The sequence below is a fragment of the Eptesicus fuscus genome, chromosome 7 (assembly GCF_027574615.1).
Source record: "Eptesicus fuscus isolate TK198812 chromosome 7, DD_ASM_mEF_20220401, whole genome shotgun sequence".
NCBI classification, from domain to species: Eukaryota; Metazoa; Chordata; class Mammalia; order Chiroptera; family Vespertilionidae; genus Eptesicus; species Eptesicus fuscus.
This window is the reverse complement of record NC_072479.1, coordinates 91,184,825-91,205,103: the sequence shown is the minus strand read 5'-3', so window position 1 is coordinate 91,205,103 and position 20,279 is coordinate 91,184,825. Positions and strand designations below refer to the sequence as shown.

The 20,279-nt window shown below is 41.7% G+C and overlaps 1 protein-coding gene and 1 non-coding gene across 7 annotated transcripts in view; both read right to left on the bottom strand.

Annotated features, from left to right (window-relative positions):
* TMPO (thymopoietin) overlaps window positions 1–16,977 on the bottom strand; it is a 34,865-nt gene extending 17,888 nt beyond the window's left edge. For 2 of the 6 annotated variants that reach the window (XM_008144786.3, XM_008144787.3), the window contains exons 1-3: window positions 16,295–16,970; window positions 3,847–3,973; window positions 936–1,094 (exon numbers count right to left, since the gene is read on the bottom strand). In XM_008144786.3, the coding sequence (XP_008143008.2) occupies window positions 936–1,094; window positions 3,847–3,973; window positions 16,295–16,561 (553 nt within the window). In that variant the 5' untranslated portion in view covers window positions 16,562–16,970. Of the gene's footprint in view, window positions 1–935; window positions 1,095–3,846; window positions 3,974–7,828; window positions 8,208–16,294 lie in introns of those variants that run through there. The other 4 variants (XM_008144785.3, XM_028150285.2, XM_028150286.2 and 1 more) reach the window with 4 other exon arrangements.
* Window positions 6,339–6,416, bottom strand: MIR9223D (microRNA mir-9223d). The gene is given in 1 exon segment (NR_128930.2): window positions 6,339–6,416. It is a non-coding gene; the product is annotated as a microRNA mir-9223d (primary transcript).
* Window positions 16,978–20,279: the final 3,302 nt, after the last annotated feature.

Sequence of the window (20,279 nt, the reverse complement as noted above, 5' to 3'; positions counted from 1 at the left end):
TGCCTCCTTGCTAACATAGTGCTGTTGAAGAAAAAGGCTCTATATTTCATATTCTGAACAACCAATTTGACAGACTATGCCCTGGCAGGCAATGCTTAAGAGATATAAATAATTTGGGTCAAATTAAGTAATCATGAAATTATAAAACAAGTCATATAAATGAAATGAATATTTATAAATATAAACTTGTTCTTATAATAAATTTTAAAAGGTCATTTATTTCTTGTACTATTTTCAAAAATTTAAATATTTGGTCAAATTTTCTTAAAATAGTCCACTAAAATATCTGCTCTGAAGTTGCCTTGAAATCAGATTATCTAGCAAAAACTGTCAATTTAAATGCTTATAGAGAACAGAGAAAACATACCATATGTAAACACTTCTGCTATATATTAATTACAAGGAATAAAACAGACAAGTAGTAAGTGAGATCTTGGCAGTATAACAGAATAAAGAAAAGTGACAAAGATTTAGCATGATATTATTAATATAGATCTTTTAAAGTACAAAGTAATACCATGTATTAGATTGATGCATATAAAAAATTTTAAAATGGGCTGGAAAGATAAGCGTAAAACTAATGTCAGTGATTATTTCTATGTAGACGATACTTGGAAAGGGATAAGTGGGGCAACATTGTCTTTATTTGTAATATTTTGTTCTCTTAGAAAAATGAGATTTGAAGCAAAAAAGACACAGATACTTAGGTAATTTTAGGTGACAGAAAATGAGACACTTGTACTTTTCTGTTTCTTAAAGAGTTTTCAACAAAAGCTATTTAAGTCCAATTACTTGAAAAATTAATGATACAGTATGAACAAAAATTACATGTCTTGGTAATATTATTTTAAATTTTATCTTCTACATGGTTACTGTATCTTATGAGTCTGGAAAAAAAATCACATATATTTGATTAACATTATTTAAAACTTTACCTTCTTCGTTGTCACTGTATCTGTCAGAATCATTACTTCCATTCTGTCTTGTATTTTCTGCCGAAGAAGAAATTGTTGGCAAAGGAGTAGAAGATCTTGAGTCTGTTCCTTGTTCCCTCAATTTCAACAGCTTTTTCTCATATAGCTTCCTGGTTGTTCCTGTATTAAGGCAGAACTTGCTTTAGTACTTATATTGTCTTGAGATAAGCTCAGACATTATCTTCAGCAACATTAAAATGTGCTTAAAAATGAAAAATGAATTTTTTTCCAATTTTTTTTATTAAGGTATTATATGTGTACATATCTTACCATTGCCACCCCCCACCCCACTCCCATATATGCCCTCACCCCCCAGAGTTTTGCATCCATTGGTTATGCTTATATGCATGCATACAAGTCCTTTGATTGATCTCTTATCTCCCCCACCTCTCCCTAACTTTCCCCCTGTAGAAAAATGAATTTTTTAATAAATTTTTTAACCTTTGCCTGAGGATGTTTTTATTGTTTTAGAGAAAGGGGAGGAGAGAAAAAGAGAGAAAGGGGAGGAAGAGGAACATCAATTGGTTGCCTCCCATATGCATCCTACCTGGGAATCAAACCCTCAACCTTTTGGTGTACAGACTCCAGCCAACTGAGTCATCTGGACAGAATTGTATAATGAATTGTTTTATAAAAAGGTATTTTTATAGTATTTTAACACATAATTACAACAATGTTTCTTTTATAGCATGGAATACATAGATTGATACAGGTCTTTTTAGATAACCTACTGAAGAACCAAGTAGGACTAAGTATTTTTTTTTAAAATATATTTTATTGATTTTTCAGAGAGGAAGGAAGAGGGATAGAGAGCTAGAAACATCGATGAGAGAGAGACATTGACCAGCTGCCTCCTGCACACCCCCCACCGGGGGATGTGCCCGCAACCAATGTACATGCCCTTGACCGGAATCGAACCTGGGACCTTCCAGTCCGCAGACCGACGCTCCATCCACTGAGCCAAACCGGCTTCGGCAGGACTGAGTATTTTTGCCCCCAAAGTTTTAGAATTTGTGTATTTTCTCCAGTACTACATAATAGTACTTGCCTTTGTAGAAAATCTATTTTTATTAACTGATTGTACTCATCTAAATTACTGTGATTAGAACCCCACAACTTGCCCAGCCAGAGTGGCTTAGTGGTTGAGCACTAACCCATGAGCAATGAAGTCCTCCACTTCAATTCCCCGGTCAGGGCACATGCCTAGGGTTGGAGGCTTGTTACCCCATTGGGGGTGTGCAGAAGGCTGCCAAGCGATGTTTCTATCTCTCTATCCCTCTCCCTTCCTCTCTTTCTAAAAAGTCAATAAAAACATATCACACAACAACAACAAAAACCCTCTAAGAGATTAATATGAACATAAGTAGCCATCCAGTTATGGGAAAAGTACTATAAATCACATTTTTAAAAATGTAAATGTGTTTGGCATAATGTTGGTTGGAAGATACAAAACTTCAGTTATGCAAGATGAGTACGTCTGAAAATACGTAATTGTGTAAATTTAGTGTTGAACCACTGATTGGGGGTGAGGCTAGCTGTGGGGAAGGGCCATGGTTGGTTGGCCAGCTGGCCCTGCCCCTGATGGGGGCTGGGGGAGGCCCGCTGATGGGGGGGCCTTAAAATCTACGAGTTTAAGACTTTACCATCATCCCAGAGCTGGCTGGGAGGAGGGGCCACGGGCTGATCAGGGTGGTGGGGGCCCATCAGGGGCGGGGCCAGCTGGGGGAAAGAGTGGCAGGCTGTTGGCCGGCCAACCCTGCCCCTGATTGGGGTGGGACTGGGCGGAGGAGGGGCTGCAAGAGGTTGGCCAATGGCCCCGCCCCTTATTGGGGTAGGGGCGGTGATCAGGGGCAGGACCGGCTGGGGGGAAGGACCATGGTGGGGGTTTATTTTTGGCCGGCTGCCCCGCCCTCAATCGGGGCCGATCGCTGGCCACAGTGGGCATCACAGCGACCCGTCATTCTGGTTGTTACAGCGTTCTGGTCGCGGGCTTTTTATATATATAGATAATAATACACATTTTTCAACATCTCCCTTTTGCATTTTAAATAAAATTTTACAAGGGTACCAAATGTCTGCTGATAATTATATTAATAGGCAAATATTATCTACTTAAATACAGTTATTAAATAAAACAAAAGGTGCATCCAAAATCCTTGTTTGCTCCTATGCCTACAGGAGAAAACAAACCCACAAATCTCCAGTGTTCAAACTTTTACATAACTTAGAGGATCAAAATATGTAGAACTTCCTCACCCTAAGATTATATATTGCCAAGACCTTCTAAAATTAAGGCATACTCAGCCTTGCAAAAGTAACCAAATGATGGCAATTCAGTGTATTTAGTTCTAAGTTTTCTCTTTTTAGTTTGCTCTTCGGGGTATCATTCTTGAATTCCAACCAAAACAAGATTTTTAATGATTCTTCCATGTGCACATATTAAATTGGTTTTTCTCCCGTTAAAAATAAAAAGAGAAAACAAGGTCCTTTTAATAACAGAAAATGCTAGGTATTGATTAATTTGAGTTATATTAACAAGCCTATTACTAAATTACTATTTAAATGACTTTGGCCAGTCATGTTACCTTAGATTTTCCTCAACTGACATATAAGACATATTACCATGTGTCTCACCAGGTAATATGGGCATATATGAAACAATCTTGACCACAGAGGTAAAGTGATCTTGGAGATTGTCTAGTTCAATTCCCTCATTTATAGTAAAGAAAAAGAAAAAAAAAAAGTAAGGTCCTGGTCATATAAATGATTGACAGAGTGGCCCTTAGAACCCAAACTTAACTGCTAGGTAAAAGGGAAAAACAATTTGGGGTACCACTTCACAGAAAAGATATTTGAAATTTTGTCAACTTACCCACAATAGGGCCAGGATTCACCCCATATTTCACAAGCTGATCCAGAAGATCTTCATTAGTGAGTTCGGTTACATCTAAATCATCTTTATCTTCTAGTCTGGGTTTATCAGTTTTCTTTGTGGCTTTCTGTAAACAAAGTCCAGTTATCATTTCAATATGAATTTTAAAATACTCATTTACTTTATAAATAACACTATATACAATAAACATGGAAATTCACCTTCAAGTTGATTTATAGTTATATTAAGCCTTAGCTATTTGACTAAATTAAAAGTAACTCCTTGTTCGGAGATATTTTCTAAGTTTGGTTATAATTACACAAACCTAGAAGCCAATCAAGTAACTCAATTTTACAGACATTATTATTATTTTATTTATTTATTTTTTCAAATGGAATGCTTTAATATGGTATATAAAAAGAATTATACTCCATAACCAAGTGGGTTTATTCCAAGAATGCAAGGCTGGTTCAATATTCAATATTCAGTGCAATACCGTAGTATCAACAGAGTATGGAGGGAAAAAATCAGATGATCATATCAACTGATGTAGACAAAGCACTTGACAAAATCCAATACCTATTCATAATAACAAAAATTTCAGCAAATTTAGAGGGAAACTTTACAAATTTAATAAGAAAACTATGAAAACAACTTAGTTAATATGGTACTTAATGACAAAAAACTGAATGTTCCCTCCACTAGGTATCAGGAACCAGTCAAGGATGTCCTTCCTTACTATACTATTCCTATTCAACATCATACTGAAGTCCTAGCCAGTGCAATAAGAAAAGGAAATAACAGAATAACAGGTATACAAATTAGGAAGGAAAAAAACAAAAAACTAGTTGCAGTTGACATTTCTAGATAGAGAACCCCAAGGATTCTATCCAAAGAAATCGCTAATAAGTGAGTTTAGCAAGGTATTTTATTTTTATTGATTCAGAGAATAAAAAGGGAGAGATAGAAACATCAATGATGAGAGAGAATCATTGATCAGCTGCCTCCTACAAGACCCCACTGGGGAGCAAGCCCACAACCCAGGCATATGCCCTTGACCAGAATTGAACCTTTAGTTTGCAGGCCGACACTCAATCCACTGGGCCAAACCGGCTAGGGCCAGACATTATTGTTAAAACAGTCAACGTGGGCTAACCTGTCTAAAGAGGAGGTGATGTCATGAAAAATTCAAACCAGTAAATGGACCGGATTTAAATATTTTCATCGAGATAAATGTAAATACAATTCACTACTGGCCTCTTTTATAATATTTAAATGTTTAAGTTAATCTACGAGTTTAAGACTTTACCATAAAAAATGTATAAAAATGATTCCTTTAAACAAGCACACCAGAACTTACAAAGCCCAAGTGAAGATTCTTCTCGTAATATAGTGACTTTAATAGCCAGTTTTTGACCCACGAAGGAAGTCAGACACATCACTTCTGACAAAGCTTTTTTGCCATACTTAGTTCTATATGACCATTTCATTAAGACTACAGTAGTCTGCCCTTATTCAAGGGATATATTCCAAGATCCCAGATCTATATGACCATTTCATTAAGAATACAGCAGTCTGGCCCTAGCCAGTTTGCTCAGTGGATAGAGCGTTGGCCTGAGGACTGAAGGGTCCCAGGTTCGATTCTGGCCAAGGGAATATGCCTGGGTTGTGGGCTCGATCCCCAGTAGGGGGCATGCAGGAGGCAGCTGAACAATGATTCTCTCTCATCATGGATGTTTCTTTATCTCTCTTAAATAAATAAAAATAAATAAATAATAATAAAAAAAAGAATACAACAGTCTGGCCCTGGCTGGTGTGGTTCAGTTGGTTGGGTGTCATCCCATGCACTGAAAAGTTGCCAGTTCAATTCCTGGTCAGGGTAAATGCCCAGGATGCAGGCTCAATGCCTGGTAGTGTATGTGCAAGAGGCAGCTGAATGACACTCATGTTGATGTTTTCCTCCCGCTCCCTTAAAAGTCCGCCCTTATCCAGTGGGTGCCTGACCCTGCACATAGCACTGAACCCTATATATACACCATATTTTATCTATCTATCTATCTATCTATCTATCTATCTATCTATCTATCTATCTGCCCAGAGACCGAATCATGGAATGACCAGTCGCTATGACACACTGTGGCGGACAAACAGTCCAATCGTGGCCCTGATCACCTCCCCCCAACCTCCCACGGTCCCTCCGCTCGGCCAGCTAAGCCCCCAATTGGCCCCACCCAACCCCAATTGGGGGTGAAGCTGGCTGGCCAATCACATGTGGCCCCTCCCCCTGCTGGCCCAGCCTTGATCGGCCCCCATCGGGACGGGCCAGCCAGACCCCACCCGTGCACAAATTTGTGCACTGGGCCTCTAGTCCTATATAATAAAAGGGTAATATGCAAATCGATTGAACGGCAGAATGACTGGTCACTAAGACTTGCACCGCCACTAGGGGCAGATGCTCAATGCAGGAGCCGCCAAGCTCAGGTGACTTAGCAGTGACAGTTCTTGGATGACACACCCTGGTACCAGAGAGGAGGGAGCCTGATTCCAGGGTATGTCGTCGGAGAACCGCCCTCTTGCAATCCGGGACCCCTCAGGGGATGTCGGAGAGCCAGTTTTGGGCCTATCCCCACAGGACAGGGCGAGGGACCCCACCTGCCAGAGGGACCCGCTCACTCCGCAGATGCCCTTCAAGCCAAGGTGGTGCCCCAGGTGCGGCCAGCAGGAGAGAGATCGCGGGAGGCTGGCTCCAGTCCTGCCGGCCACCTTCTAAGTAATTTCCTTTCAATGTGCACAAATCCGGGGCACTAGTACATATATACCTATGATAAAGTTTAATTTATAAATTAGGCACAGTAAGAGATTAGCAATAACTAAGAATAAAATAGAGCAATTATAACTACAGCATAATGAAAGTATATAAATTTGACCTCTTAAAATATCTTAGTGTATTATTATATGTACAGCATGGATACATTGGACAAAGGAATGATTCATGTCCCGGGTGGGACAGAGCTAGACAATGCAAGATTTCAGTCAGCATGCTACTTAAAACTGTGCAAAATTTAAAGCTTATGTGTGAACTGTTTATTTCTGGAATTTTCATTTAATATATTTAGACTGGCTAATCAAGGGTAACTGAAACCATGGATAAGGGGGACACTACTATAGTTGAAAGAACATGGAACAAGCTTTGAGAGAAACTGCAAAGGAATTTTTAAGAATAATTTAAGCAATAGCAGTATCTACTGGAAAAACTATGTAAACTTCCAATCACTATTTAAATAATGGCCACAAATGTCAAAGTCAATGTAGGTCCTGATATTTAAGCAGAACAGTTAACACAAGAAATATTTTATGCAAAAGGGCAAAAATCATGAAGTTGTATAAACTGTTTTCTTTCCAATGCTGTTGGGGGATGAGAAGGGGGGATCACATTATTTGGCCATAGATTAGTTTACTCTTGTATTATTATTTATTACTTATTGAATTACTTGAATTACAATTTTAAACCTACTGTTGCCCACCCCTGTACATACTGCACTTATCTAGAATCATTAGGCTCAAATCTTAAAGCAACCCACACCTTGATATCAAAATAGTTGCACAGAGCCTAAGAGTTCTATATATCAAAGCCCTGAAGTCTCTTTAGAGAAAAGACTTTTAATCAAACAGACCTAATCCTGTGTTGATGATCTACTTGAATTTTCCAAAATGTGTGGCTAGACTAGAAAAAAAAACTCCATTGTATAACATAAATGCCTTAAAGAAAGCCAATAGGGTACAGATTACTTGTAGATAATCCCTCCCATCATAAGAATGTTCAAACTCTACTATCATCAAAACATCCAGGATGTTTTACAGGTTCAATCTGCAGTGTGGGGCACGCAGGAGGCAGCCAATCAATGGCTCTCTCTCATCATTGATGTTTCTCTCTATCTCCCTCTCTGAAATCAATAAAAATATATATGTTTTTAAGTCTTACCCCAGTATGAGTCCTAATCTTGTGCCTGATAATCTGTATTTCAATTAGTATCTCAGGTGATTTTGGATGCAGCATTTAACAATGTAGCAGAAAGCAGGAGTCTTGTCATACTTATGTCTCCCAAACATCTAAAATAAAAAGAGTGCCTGAGCCCTAGCTGGTTTGGCTCAGTGGATAGAGAATCAGCCTGCAGACTGAATGATCCCAGGTTCGATTCTGGTCAAAGGCACATGCCTGGGTTGTGGTCTCGATCCTCAGTAGGGGATGTGCAGGAGGCAGTCCATCAATGATCCTCGCTCATCCTTGATGTTTCTCTCTCTCCCTCCCTCTCCTTTCCTCTCTGAAATCAAAGAAAAAGTGCCTGACACAGGAACAAGTACTTGATAAGATGTTTTGTTGAATGTATGAAAGTGCCACCTGGGGAGAAAAAAAAGTCACGTATTTTTAAAAATCCATTAAAAAAATTTTTTTTTATTGTTGAAAGTGTTACCTATGTCTTCTTTTCCATCAATGAACTCTCCCCGCCTGCCCCCATCCCAAAATCCATTTAGGCTTATCAAAAAATAATAAGGCTTATCAAATCGAAGTAGGAAACCAGCTCCCTTAAATTTTCTTAAAATAATGAAAAAAACTACAGCTGTACAAAGAAATATTAGAGGTTAATTTATTGGAATAAGGTAAGTTAAATTGAGCAAGGGTTCATAACAGGCTGCTTGCTTTTTATTTTTAATTTGTAGGAAAATTTCAGAAAAGTAATGTCATTTTATGAAATGTCAAATTTAATAAGAATAAAAATTGGGAGATAGGTAGTGTGACATACATAATTATCAAGCCAGCAGTTTAGTGAGGAAGGAACCATTAGTTGTACTGATTCCTGTCTTCAGAAAGCTTTGTTACTTTTAAGTAAATCATGTTAATCTCTTAGTTTCATTCAGTCAAAAATACTTAATACCTAGTATGTGCCAGGCACTGTTCTCCAGTTTCTTCCCGACTACCAGGTAATCTCTAATATCTTTTTCAACTTTAAAACCCAACAGTTGGGGTGGGGGGAGAAGGGTGTCCTAATATAAGGTGATGGGAGATGTGACTTTAGGTGGTGGGCACAGAGTGTAATATACACATCTTCTAACATAGAAACCCATACCTGAAACCTGTATGTTCATGTTGACTAATGTCACCCCAATCAATTCAATAAATATTTTTTTTAAAATAAAATAAGCCCTAGCCGGTTTGGCTCAGTGGATAGAGCATCAGCCTGCGGACTGAGGCGTCCTAGGTTCGGTTCTGGTCAAGGGAACATGCCTGGGTTGCAGGCTCAATCCCCAGTAGGGGGCGTGCAGAAGGCAGCCGATCAATGATTCTCATCATAGATGTTTCTATCTCTAAAATCAATAAAAATATATTTAAAATAATCTATACATATAAAAGCCCAGCAACCAAAATGGTGGAACGACCAGAACCAGTAGCTATGACACGCACTGTGGCAGCCAACCAACCTGAACTAGGCCCTAATCAGGCCCCCTGCCTGGCTGGCCCTGCCCCCCATAGTCCCTGAACATCCTGATTGGGAGTGGGGCTGGCCGGGGGCCAATCAGGGGTGGGGCCGACCGGGCCAACTGCCTGCGGCCCCTCCCTCCCACTGGCTCAGCCCAATGGGCTCCCATCAGGGCAGGACAGCTAGACCCAATGTGCACAATTTGTGCACTGGGCCTCTAGTAATAATCTTTTTTTTTTTTTAATATATTTTATTGATTTTTTTACAGAGAAGAAGAGAGAGGGATAGAGAGTCAGAAACATCGACGAGAGAGAAACATCGATCAGCTGCCTCCTGCACACCCCCTACTGGGGATGTACCCGCAACCAAGGCACACGCCGTTGACCGGAATCGAACCCGGGACCCGAGTCCGCAGGCCGACGCTCTATCCACTGAGCCAAACCGGTTTCGGCTCTAGTAATAATCTTACCTAATAATAGACAAACATGTAAAATGACTGTACCTCTGCTATGCCCACAGTCAATAAGAGTATGCAAATTAACCCAACAAAGATGGCGGATTAATTTGCGTATGGAGGCGTGGAACAGCCAGGAGGGGCGGGACGCCTGCTATGAGGGGGCGGGGGGAGGTGGGAGGTGGCGGAGGGAGCTACAGGAGCAGTGCTACAGACAGAAGTGAGGACTTGCCAGCTCCCAGGCGGGCCGGGAGCAGGGACTTAAGCCAGGGGAAGGAAGGCCTATTCTTGCACAAATATCGTGCAACGGGCCTCTAGTAATAATAATAACTAGTAATAATAATAATAACAGTTGTATAGTATCACCTATGAGTTCCTTATTTTAAAATCACTACCATTAGTAGTCAAGATGCTGAAGTATAATAATTATTGTTATGAGCTGAAATCGGTTTGGCTCAGTGGATAGAGCGTCGGCCTGTGGACTGGAATGTCCCAGGTTCGATTCCAGTCAAGGGAATATACCTTGGTTGCGGGCACATCCCCAATAGGGGGTGTGCAGGAGGCAGCTGGTTGATGTTTCTCTCTCATCGACGTTTCTAGCTCTCTACCCCTCTCCCTTCCTCCCTGTAAAAATCAATAAAATATTATATAAAAAAATAATTGTTATGAAACAGATTTTAGTGAATACTTATTATGTACCAAGCTGTTTTCTAAGTACCTTGTATGTATTAAATTAATGAATAAAAATTCTATGATACAGATAATAATATTCCCATTTTACAGAGAAAACTTAAGCACACTTTTGCATGGGTAACTCAAGACATTCTGCATAATATGCTGTATAGTAATGTTTGAATAGACTATGCATACATCACTTTAACAAACTTACCTCACCCAATTCTGAAAAATACATTATGGTAACATTGCATTGTTCTGGCATTAAATAAAAACAAAAAAGTTTAGAAATCACATGTTACCCTATATAATAAAAGCCTAATATGCTAAGTGCCCGACCATTCGCTCTGACGCGCACTGACCACCAGGGGTAGATGCTCCGACCGGTAGGTTAGCTTGCTGCTGGAGTTTGGCCAATAAGGACCGGGCGAGATGGGCCGTGCATACCCCGGAGCCCTCCCACTGGTCTCTCCCTGGCCCCAATCATGCACCGGTGGGGTCCCTCAGCCTGGTCTACTCCCTCTTGCAATCCAGGACCTCTAGGGGGATGTTGGAGAGCCGGTTTTGGCCCGATCCCCGCAGGCCAGGCTGAGGGACCCCACCAGTGTACGAATCCGTGCACCAGGCCTCTAGTAGTAGTAGTAGTAGTAGTAGTAGTAGTAGTATAAATTACTGAGCACTAGACACTTTCAGAAATGCAACCTACTGTAAGCCTCAACCTAATTAAGTAGCTATTAGATTATTTCTATTTTCCAAATGAAAACTGAGCATCTAATGGACAATGTTCATTATTAAAAGTCATCTAGCCGAAACTGGTTTGGCTCAGTGGATGGAGCGTCAGCCTGCGGACTGAAGGGTCCCAGGTTCGATTCTGGTCAAGGGCAAGTACCTTGGTTGCGGGCACTTCCCCGGTGGGGGATGTGCAGGAGGCAGCTGATTGATGTTTCTCTCTCATCGATGTTTCTAGCTCTCTATCCCTCTCCCTTCCTCTCTGTAAAAAATCAATAAAACATATTTAAAAAAATAAAATAAAATAAAAAAGTCATCTAAATAAGCAGCTGACCCAGAATTTAAATCTATAACCCTGATTCAGAAGCCTGTACACTTAACACCTTATTGTAGAGTCTGATGGCAATTTATGATTTAATTAATATTTACCATCATTAGCATACTTTTGTTGCTGTTGTTAATCCTCACCGGTGGATTTTTTCCCATAGATTTTTAGAGAGAGTGGAAGGGAGGAGAAGGGACACAGAGAAACATCACTGCCTCCCACCTGGGGGATTTGAGCCTGCAACCATTGTACATACCCTTGACCGGCATCGAATCTGGGACCCTTCAGTCAGAGGGCTGATGCTCTAGCCACTAAGCCAAAATGGCAAGGGCACATTAGCATACTTTTTAATGTTTTGTTCCATGTCTTCAAATATTTCCTGGTAAGAATTCATAATCCTGACCAGAGCAAGATCATTCAAGAAAGTTATACTCCACTGGATTCAAAATTGCTACAATACTTTGCATCTTGGCAGTAACAGGCAGACTGCCAACTCCGTAAATGTTTATTTTTTTTTACAACAATCTAGATCATCTCAACACCTAAAAATACTGGTATCACCAAAATGCATAAAATAAAAGCCTTAGAAACAGAAAACTAAAACCCAAAACCAAATTTTGGACATGCAAACATTTTTGTCATGTTACATCAAATGAATCTGAGAGACCACAGCGATGACAGAAATAAAACAATTGCTCAGTAGTTGAGTGTTGTCCCTTGCACAAAAAGCTGCTGGTTTGATTCCCCATCAGGGCCACATACCTAGGTTGTGGGTTCTATCCTTGGTCTGGGTGCATATGGGAGGCAACCGATGGATGTTTCTCTCTCTTCTGTCATCTCTCTAAAATCAGTAAGAACATTCTTTTTAAAAATATTCCTCATAAACCCATGTTTAAATGCTATGCCTTTGGCCAAATCCAGTTTGACTTATTTTAAAATGTTAAAAATTCACCACCTAAAAAATTAGCCTTTTCTGTAACTCTCAAACATAATTTGGCTTTCTCACAGATTGCAAATATTCTTTAAGAAATGTGAGTTTAGCCCATCTGGTGTGGCTCAGTGATTGAGCATCGACCTATGGACCAGGAGGTCATGGTTTGATTACCCATCAGGGCACAGGCCTGGGTTGCAGACTAGATCCCCAGGAGGGGCCCTGCTGGAGGCAGCCGATCAATGATTCTCTCATCACTGATGTTTCTTTCTCCCTCTCCCTTCCTCTCTAAAATCAATAATAATAAAAGAAGTTAATTCTTCCCACGTTCCCATTTAAAAAAAAAATGTGAGTCTATATTGTTACTATAAACGGGGCTAACAATGACTAGAACATAAAATGTTGTACACATAAAAGGAATGTTCAAAAGAGAATAATTTCACTATTATAAATGCCAAGATGCTTTTCCTGTATATTCAATATTTTTCCTATACCTGACAAACCTATTAGACTCCTAAGTTAAGTTATAACCATTTACTTAATGTGCTTTAAAACAGATGATTTTAAATTTCCGCTTTTTATGATGTTAGTGACCAACTACCACTATTAACTTTTTCTTTTTTTAAGAGACTATTTTTTAAAAATATTTTTTATTGACTTCAGAGAAGAAGGGAGAGGTTGATAAAAACATCAACGATGAGCGAGAATCATTGATCAGCTGCTTCCTGCACACCCCTTATTGGAGATTGAGTCCACAATCCCAGCATATGCACTTGACCACATTCAAACCTGGGACCCTTCAGTCTGCAGGCCGACGCTCTATCCATTGAGCCAAACCAGCTAGGGCCCACTATTAACTCAAGTTGTTCACACTATTAAGCCTAGCCAAGAATACACATTTTTTTTTTGAGTTTTAAATATAAGTAGAGAGGTCCTAACTTTATGGTTGTGAAATAGTTTTTCTCTATACGTAAGAAAACATAAAATGTCATATAAAAGGCTTAGCATGCCACTGAATATAGTAGGGTCTCTTAAAATGTTAATTCCTTTCACGCAGAGTTTATTTGCATAGTGCTAAACAACTTGGATAATATGGGAAATGTGAGATTACAAAAATAATAAACATGATGATTATCATACAAAAAATAAAAAAATAACAAATTAAGGTGGTGGGCAGGGTCAGCAGAAATCCATTTCCAGTACTTAAGAGCATAAGACAGGAACTAAAAAAATGGTGAGTGATTAAAATGAAATTTAGAACACAGGGTAGGTTGGGGCATACTCTTCTAAAAACTAATTGAAGAACAAACATCAAAACCAAGATGGCTGTTTTTGTAGAAAATGAATCATCAAAGTAAGAACAGTAATCCTATCCTTTCTATCCTATATAATAAAAGCTTAATATGCAAATCGATGGAAGGGCAAAATGACAGGTCACTATGATGCGCACTGACCACCAGGGGGAGTGCTGCTCAGCCAGAGCCAGACTCACGGCAGTGCTAAGGAGCAGTGAGCAGGTGGGCAGTAAGCAGCAGAGTCCCTGACTGTGAGAGGGTGCAGACTAGGCTGAGGGACCCCGCTTTCCCACTGCACAAATTTTGTGCACCCGGCCTCTAGTCCTATTATAAAACATACAACCAAATACTTCTATAGTTCAAGAATGTTTGTGCCCTGGCCGGTATTGCTCAGTAGTTAGAGCATCAGCCTGTGAACATAAGGGTCTCAAGTTTGATTCCTAGACATGGGCATATTTGCAGGTTGTACCGGCTCCTGCAGGAGGCAACCAATCCATATGCCCCTCTGACGACCACACCACGATGTTGCCAACCACTAACTCTTTCCCAGCCTCCTTACCTCCTTTCCACTCTCTAAAAATCAACAACAAAATATCCTTGGTTAAGAATTAACAACAAAAAATAATGTTTGCATAGACCAAGATAGGGTTCTATAGAAGACCTGTTATTTTTTTTTTTTTTAAGTGTGCTCATTTAAATGGAAAACATTTCATTTTCAGCCCTGACTGGTTTGGCTCGGTGGATAGGGCGTCGGCCTGCGGACTGAGGGGTCCCAGGTTCGGTTCCAGTGCGTGTGCCTGGGTTTCGGGTTCGTCCCCAGTTGGGGGCATGCAGGAGGCAGCCAATCAATGATTCTCTCATCATTGATGTTTCTATCTCTCTATCCCTTTCCCTTCCTCTCTGAAATCAATAAAAATATATTTTAAAAAATTCATTTCAGCCAAATCTTTACTGAAATAGTTTGAGCATTACTTTCTTTTTCAGAGGGACTGGAGAAAAACAGATGAGGATATGCTCTACTTCAAATGTAAATCTGTTTTTTTAATGGAAGAGTCAACTGGCTTTCTTTAAATCCACAGAAACAAGACATCAGAAACAATAAGGTCAGTCTTTTATTTGCTTATTATTTAAAAAAAATATATATTTATTTCAGAGAGGAAGGGAAAGGGAGAGAGAGAGAAAAAAACCATCAATGATGAGAATCATTGACTGCCTCTGCTACCGATCCATCTGCAACCCGGGCAAACGCCCTGACCTGGAATCCAACGTGACCTCTGGTTCATAGGTCAATGCTCAACCACTGAGCCATTCCGGCCCGGCAGTCTTTTATTTATTGAACAAATACAGACCTGGTACTACTATTTTCCAGGCACTGGCTTAAGTTATAAGATTTTCAATTCTTGAAAGCCCAGGCTAACATTTTCAATTAAATTTACATGTATTTATTACATCTTTCTTTCATTTCTATATGGGTAGTCCAGAAAGCACATCAGATAGATTTTTTAAAACAAGTTAAACAACCTAACTTCGAAACAAGTACTTTTGAATTATACCAATAATTAGTAGCAATAGCTCCAAGCTCAATATTCTAAGTCCTTACAAAGCATTGTCGCTTACATCAATCACTACTTCGAACTACATTCTGTTAGGATTTGAAGTCTGGTAACTTTATAGATTCTTACCAGCAAAACAACCTATAGAAACCTACCGAACAAAACACGCAAACTGTTCTCAAACAAAATATCCATTTGCTGGAGCCAATCTGAGATTTACCCGCGATTAGATATTCCAAACTGTGACACTGACATACCAGAATGTCATGAAATAAACGTGTCTCATGATTCCGAAGTCTTTGCTTTCCTCCTACAAAAATGAACAAAAAAATCCAAAAACCCAAGCCCTTAATAACCAGAATTTTAAAATGTTTGAGTGTCTAAGATAACCGCTTAATGGCGTCTTTTTAAATGCTCATTTTAAGGTCCCCCGCCAAAAGATGGCCTTGTTACTAGAAAAGAATAACAAAAACAAGAAAAACATAAACGGTTCAAAAAGCCCTCCAGATTAAAAAAAAAACACAACAACATAAAAAGGCGGGAATTTATTTCAAATTTTGGTTAGAAATTAGTATGCACCAATTGCCCTCCAGGGAGCGCTCCGAGACTCGGTTACCAGTCACTGCAGTTAAGAAAGCGGGAAAACGCTCCAAGGTAACCCGGGGCAGTGTCGGGCTGACCCCTCCTAAGCGCTTTCGAAAAGGGCACGGTAGTCCCTGTCCGAATACCGTCCCGGCGGCGCGTCCAGCGGCACCGAGCCCCCCGCCGCCCACGCGCAACCTCCGCGCACACGCGAACTTCACGCCTCCCAGGCACACGCAGCCAAAACGCCAGCCCTGTGGCCCCAACTCCGGGACTCTCCTCTCCGGCGCCCTCCCCTCCCATGGCCGGCAAGCCAGCCCCGCCGCCGAGGAGGCCCGAGGGGGCGCCGAGGAGGGAGGACCGCGAGCGCGCGGGGAGCGACAACCGTCCAACGGCCGCCTTTGTGGCCCGGGCCGGGCGCCCTTACCCTGCCGGCGGCGGCGCGGCTGCGGCCCGCGGCGGCGAGGACCGGGGTGGGCTCGCGCTCCTCGTCGCTGGAGAAGTCCGGGGGCCCCTTGCTGTTGGCGCCGGCGGCGAGCGGCGGCCGGTTGCGTGCCGTGAGGTGCTGCAGGTAGAGCTGCACGTACACGTCTTTGCGCTGCTCCCCCGCCGGGAGCGTCACGTTGTTGGCCACCAACTCACTCTTCAACTTCTCCTTCGTCAGGACCGAGGGGTCTTCCAGGAACTCCGGCATGTCGGCGGCGAACCCCCTTCCCCGCAGCCGTCACTTGGGTGCTCACGCTGGCGCGCTCGCTCCTCGCCTGGGGTGAGGGCTGCTGCCTCCGAGCCTCACGGCTTCCGCTGGGGAGCAGCGCGTGGAGAGAAAAAACAAAACAAAACAAAACAAAAAAAACGCTCACAGAAAGCAAAGCAAAAGGCGGACACAAAAGCCCCCGGAGCAGAACTGCGGACCAAGTGCAGCCCAGCCAGGCGTCCGCACCAACCCCAGCCCACACACGACAGCCAAGGAAAGCAGCCTGCTTCGCCCACGCCCCAAGAACGCGCGCCGCCATTGGCCGGAGGCCGGAGGAAGCGCGGCGCTGATTGGCCCGACGCGTCGCGCGGGTTCCATTAGCCGCGGCGCCCTGCGAGAGGCTGTGGAAACGCAGTTTAAAAGCCGCTCGGGCGGGAGCGCCGCGCCGGCCCGTTTCTCTTTCCCCTTTCTCCGCCCTTCCCCCGGACGCTGATAAGGAACCAGTCGGGCTGCTTTTGTGCGCCGTTTCCTCCCCCCTCCCGGCTGGAGAAGAAGCCTTCCTCCCCGGGGTCGGGCGCCCCGAGCTGAGTTGCGGGGACCGCGGCTGGGCCTTTCTCACTCTCGGGACGGGACCCGCCGAAGAAGAGTCCCTCCTTCCCCAACCGCTAGCCCCGAAAGGAAGGAGAAGCCGCGAGGCGTGTGTGCGGACACTCCTCGTCCTTGATGTGATTTACTTTCCCGTAAATAGAAAACAAACGCCTGCACGTCTCGGCTGGGGAATGCCTCTTTTGTTCCCGAAACTCGGGAGAAGCCAGACCTCGACTACAGGGAACTTCAAATTGCCCCTGAATTTGTGATAAGATTGTATTGTTAAGTATTCCATTTGCTTCTCACCCTGAAGGTTGGGGCATTAATCATTACATGCGAACAGTTGTTAGTTGGGGCTCAACTGTCTTTGTTGGGAGCCGCCTCTGAGTTACCCTCCACCTGTACCTGACCATAATTTAAACCTAACGTTTAATAATTCAGCAAAACAAAAGGAGGCATTTAGGAATGCCTGAATGGGCAACTTAAGATAACTGAGGTGGATACGTACTCGATTTTAATCATGCCTAGTGATTTATGATTAGGCCGGGAAACCCTAACCACATTACTGAATCAAATTAAAACCTGGTGAAGTCTCAGACATTTGTTACAATTAAAATATCCTCAGAAGTGCCATGGACGGCAAATATCTGTATGTCTTAGGAACTTATATACTTCACGATGCTTTCTTCCAAGAAAGGAAAGAAGCTGAGATTGGATCTAGCGAGTCTTGATCATTTACCCAGATTCTGATCTCCAAACTAGTTTATAAGCTGCTTTAAAATGATTTTTAAACGTTTATCTGATTTCTGCATGGTTAAGTTCGAGTAATTTTAAACGCTTTCACTAAAAATGTTTCCTGTGGATTAAAGTCATTTTATTTTGTTCAAGTGGAGGAGACATTTCTTTTAATGAAAGGTTATTTTCCTAGAGGCAATTTTATATTTTAATTTTTTTTCTACAAACCTCAGTATTTACATATATTTAAGCAATAGCATTAAACTTAGTAATATTAATTAAATATTGTATTTTGATTAGCAAGCTTCACTGAATACATAGGCAAAGGTGGGGAAACGGAGCTGAGTGGCAAAGGACCAAGCTTTCGCAGTACTGGTAACCTCACAAAGGGAATTAATGCATATAGGACGGTCCCAGTGTGCACTGTGCCTGCCGCAGTTCAGTGACTTCTTCCAGTCTAGTCTCAAATTGTAATGGGCAGAGCAACAAAGTACTGAGCATAATCTCTGCAGGTTGTCCTGCTAAATCGTTACCCTGCAAAGTTTGGCTCTGGCTCAACTGGACTAATAGTTTTTAAGAGGTAGGTTTTGCTATTCTCACTGAAAAGTGTCAGAGTTACCAGGGCTAGATTTGATCTGACTGGAATGGTCTCCAAGCTGCTATGGTTTGATAATACCTGGGCAGCTGGTTGCTGAAGTGGATCCTCAGAGGAGGTGGCATTACTGACACTTAAGGATAATCTTCTTCTCCCTTAATATAATGTGGGTAGAGTACAATGCGGGAGTCACAGAGCCACCTGAGAGAATCACCCGAGGATACTACACTGGAACTCTGTTTTCATAGGGCCTTTGCACCAGAAATTTTCCAGACGGTGTAATCTTTAGAGGCAGTAATTCATCCTATTTTTACCACAAGCAAAAAAAATAAAAATTAAAAAATCACCTGTTGCACCTGAAAGTTGTTTTAAATAGACTTAGCACTATGCCTACCGGCCAATAGTAAAGATAACTCACAAAGAACTACATTCTAGATGCCTGAAACGTTCCCTGAGCAAAAGCATCATTTTCATCCCCTTTTATTAATCATCTCACCTTTTCTTTTTTGGGGACACTTATCAACAGGTTACTTGTGGACTCTACATTTCTCAGGAGACATAGTTGATGTCATATGCTATCAGACAGTGAGAGTGCCTTTCTATATCATCCACAAACTCGAGTTATCAAATTCAGACTTGGTATCATCCTAGGTGCATCAGTATATCCTTTGCACTACTTTTTTTAGTGATGAACCCAGGACCCTTGTCCACGGGTTGACGCTCTAGCCACATAGGCACAAAGGCCATGGCCCATCTACCATCTTTACGGCTATCATTTATCAACCTCTTGGCCACTCTACCTCAGAAATTACAGGCTGTTGCTCCTTGCACTAGGTTTTCCTCACCATCTCCTTTGCCTGCATTGTGTGTGAATTCAACATTCTTACAGATGACCCATACAACACCAACACTTGGCCTCTTGGATGCTTGATCTCTCCATCTCCAAAAACTTGTTCCTCTAGTCCCGTGGTCGGCAAACTGCGGCTCTCGAGCCACATGCAGCTCTTTGGCCCCTTGAGTGTGGCTCTTCCACAAAATACCACGGCCTGGGTGAGTCTATTTTGAAGAAGTGGCGTTAGGAGAAGTTTAAGTTTAAAAAATTTGGCTCTCAAAAGAAATTTCAATCGTTGTACTGTTGATATTGGGCTCTGCTGACTAATGAGTTTGCCGACCACTGCTCTAGTCTATTCCATCACATCCATTCACTCCAGTGGTAAGAATCTGAACCTTGTCATCAATAACTGTTTTACCTTCTATATCTCAATTTCAGGCATCCCAGTTGTCAATTGCTATCCTTCTCCCTGTGGCTCATTTATTGTACTCGCATTGACCTAATTGAGACTTCCAATCCATTAACTCGAACACTTTAAAAAAATCTATTATCCTGCTTCTGCAACCATATACAGTAATCATCTCCAACTCATCTGATTTAGATTCCCTGATCAATTCTTGTAATCAGTCTTTTACAAATGTTTTTTTAAAATCAGTCTTTTAAAAATGCTCAAAAATAACTCTCTTATCCCAGTGTCTCTTATTTGGAAGAACCTCAACCTTGCTTGGACTGAACCCTGCTGGAACAAACTTTCTCATTGCTTACAACCAAGTAACAAATATTACTGGAGAAACATCATACAACAGGGCTGGCTGGTTTTAACTTACGATGTCAGATCTCATAGGAGCACTCAACACTGGCTGGAAAAGCTAGTCACCTGGATTAATCATTCACACCTTCACTTCTCTCCCACAAAACACTCACATGCCTTTCCCCGACCTCTCCCCATTTTCAGCTGGTGACCTTGC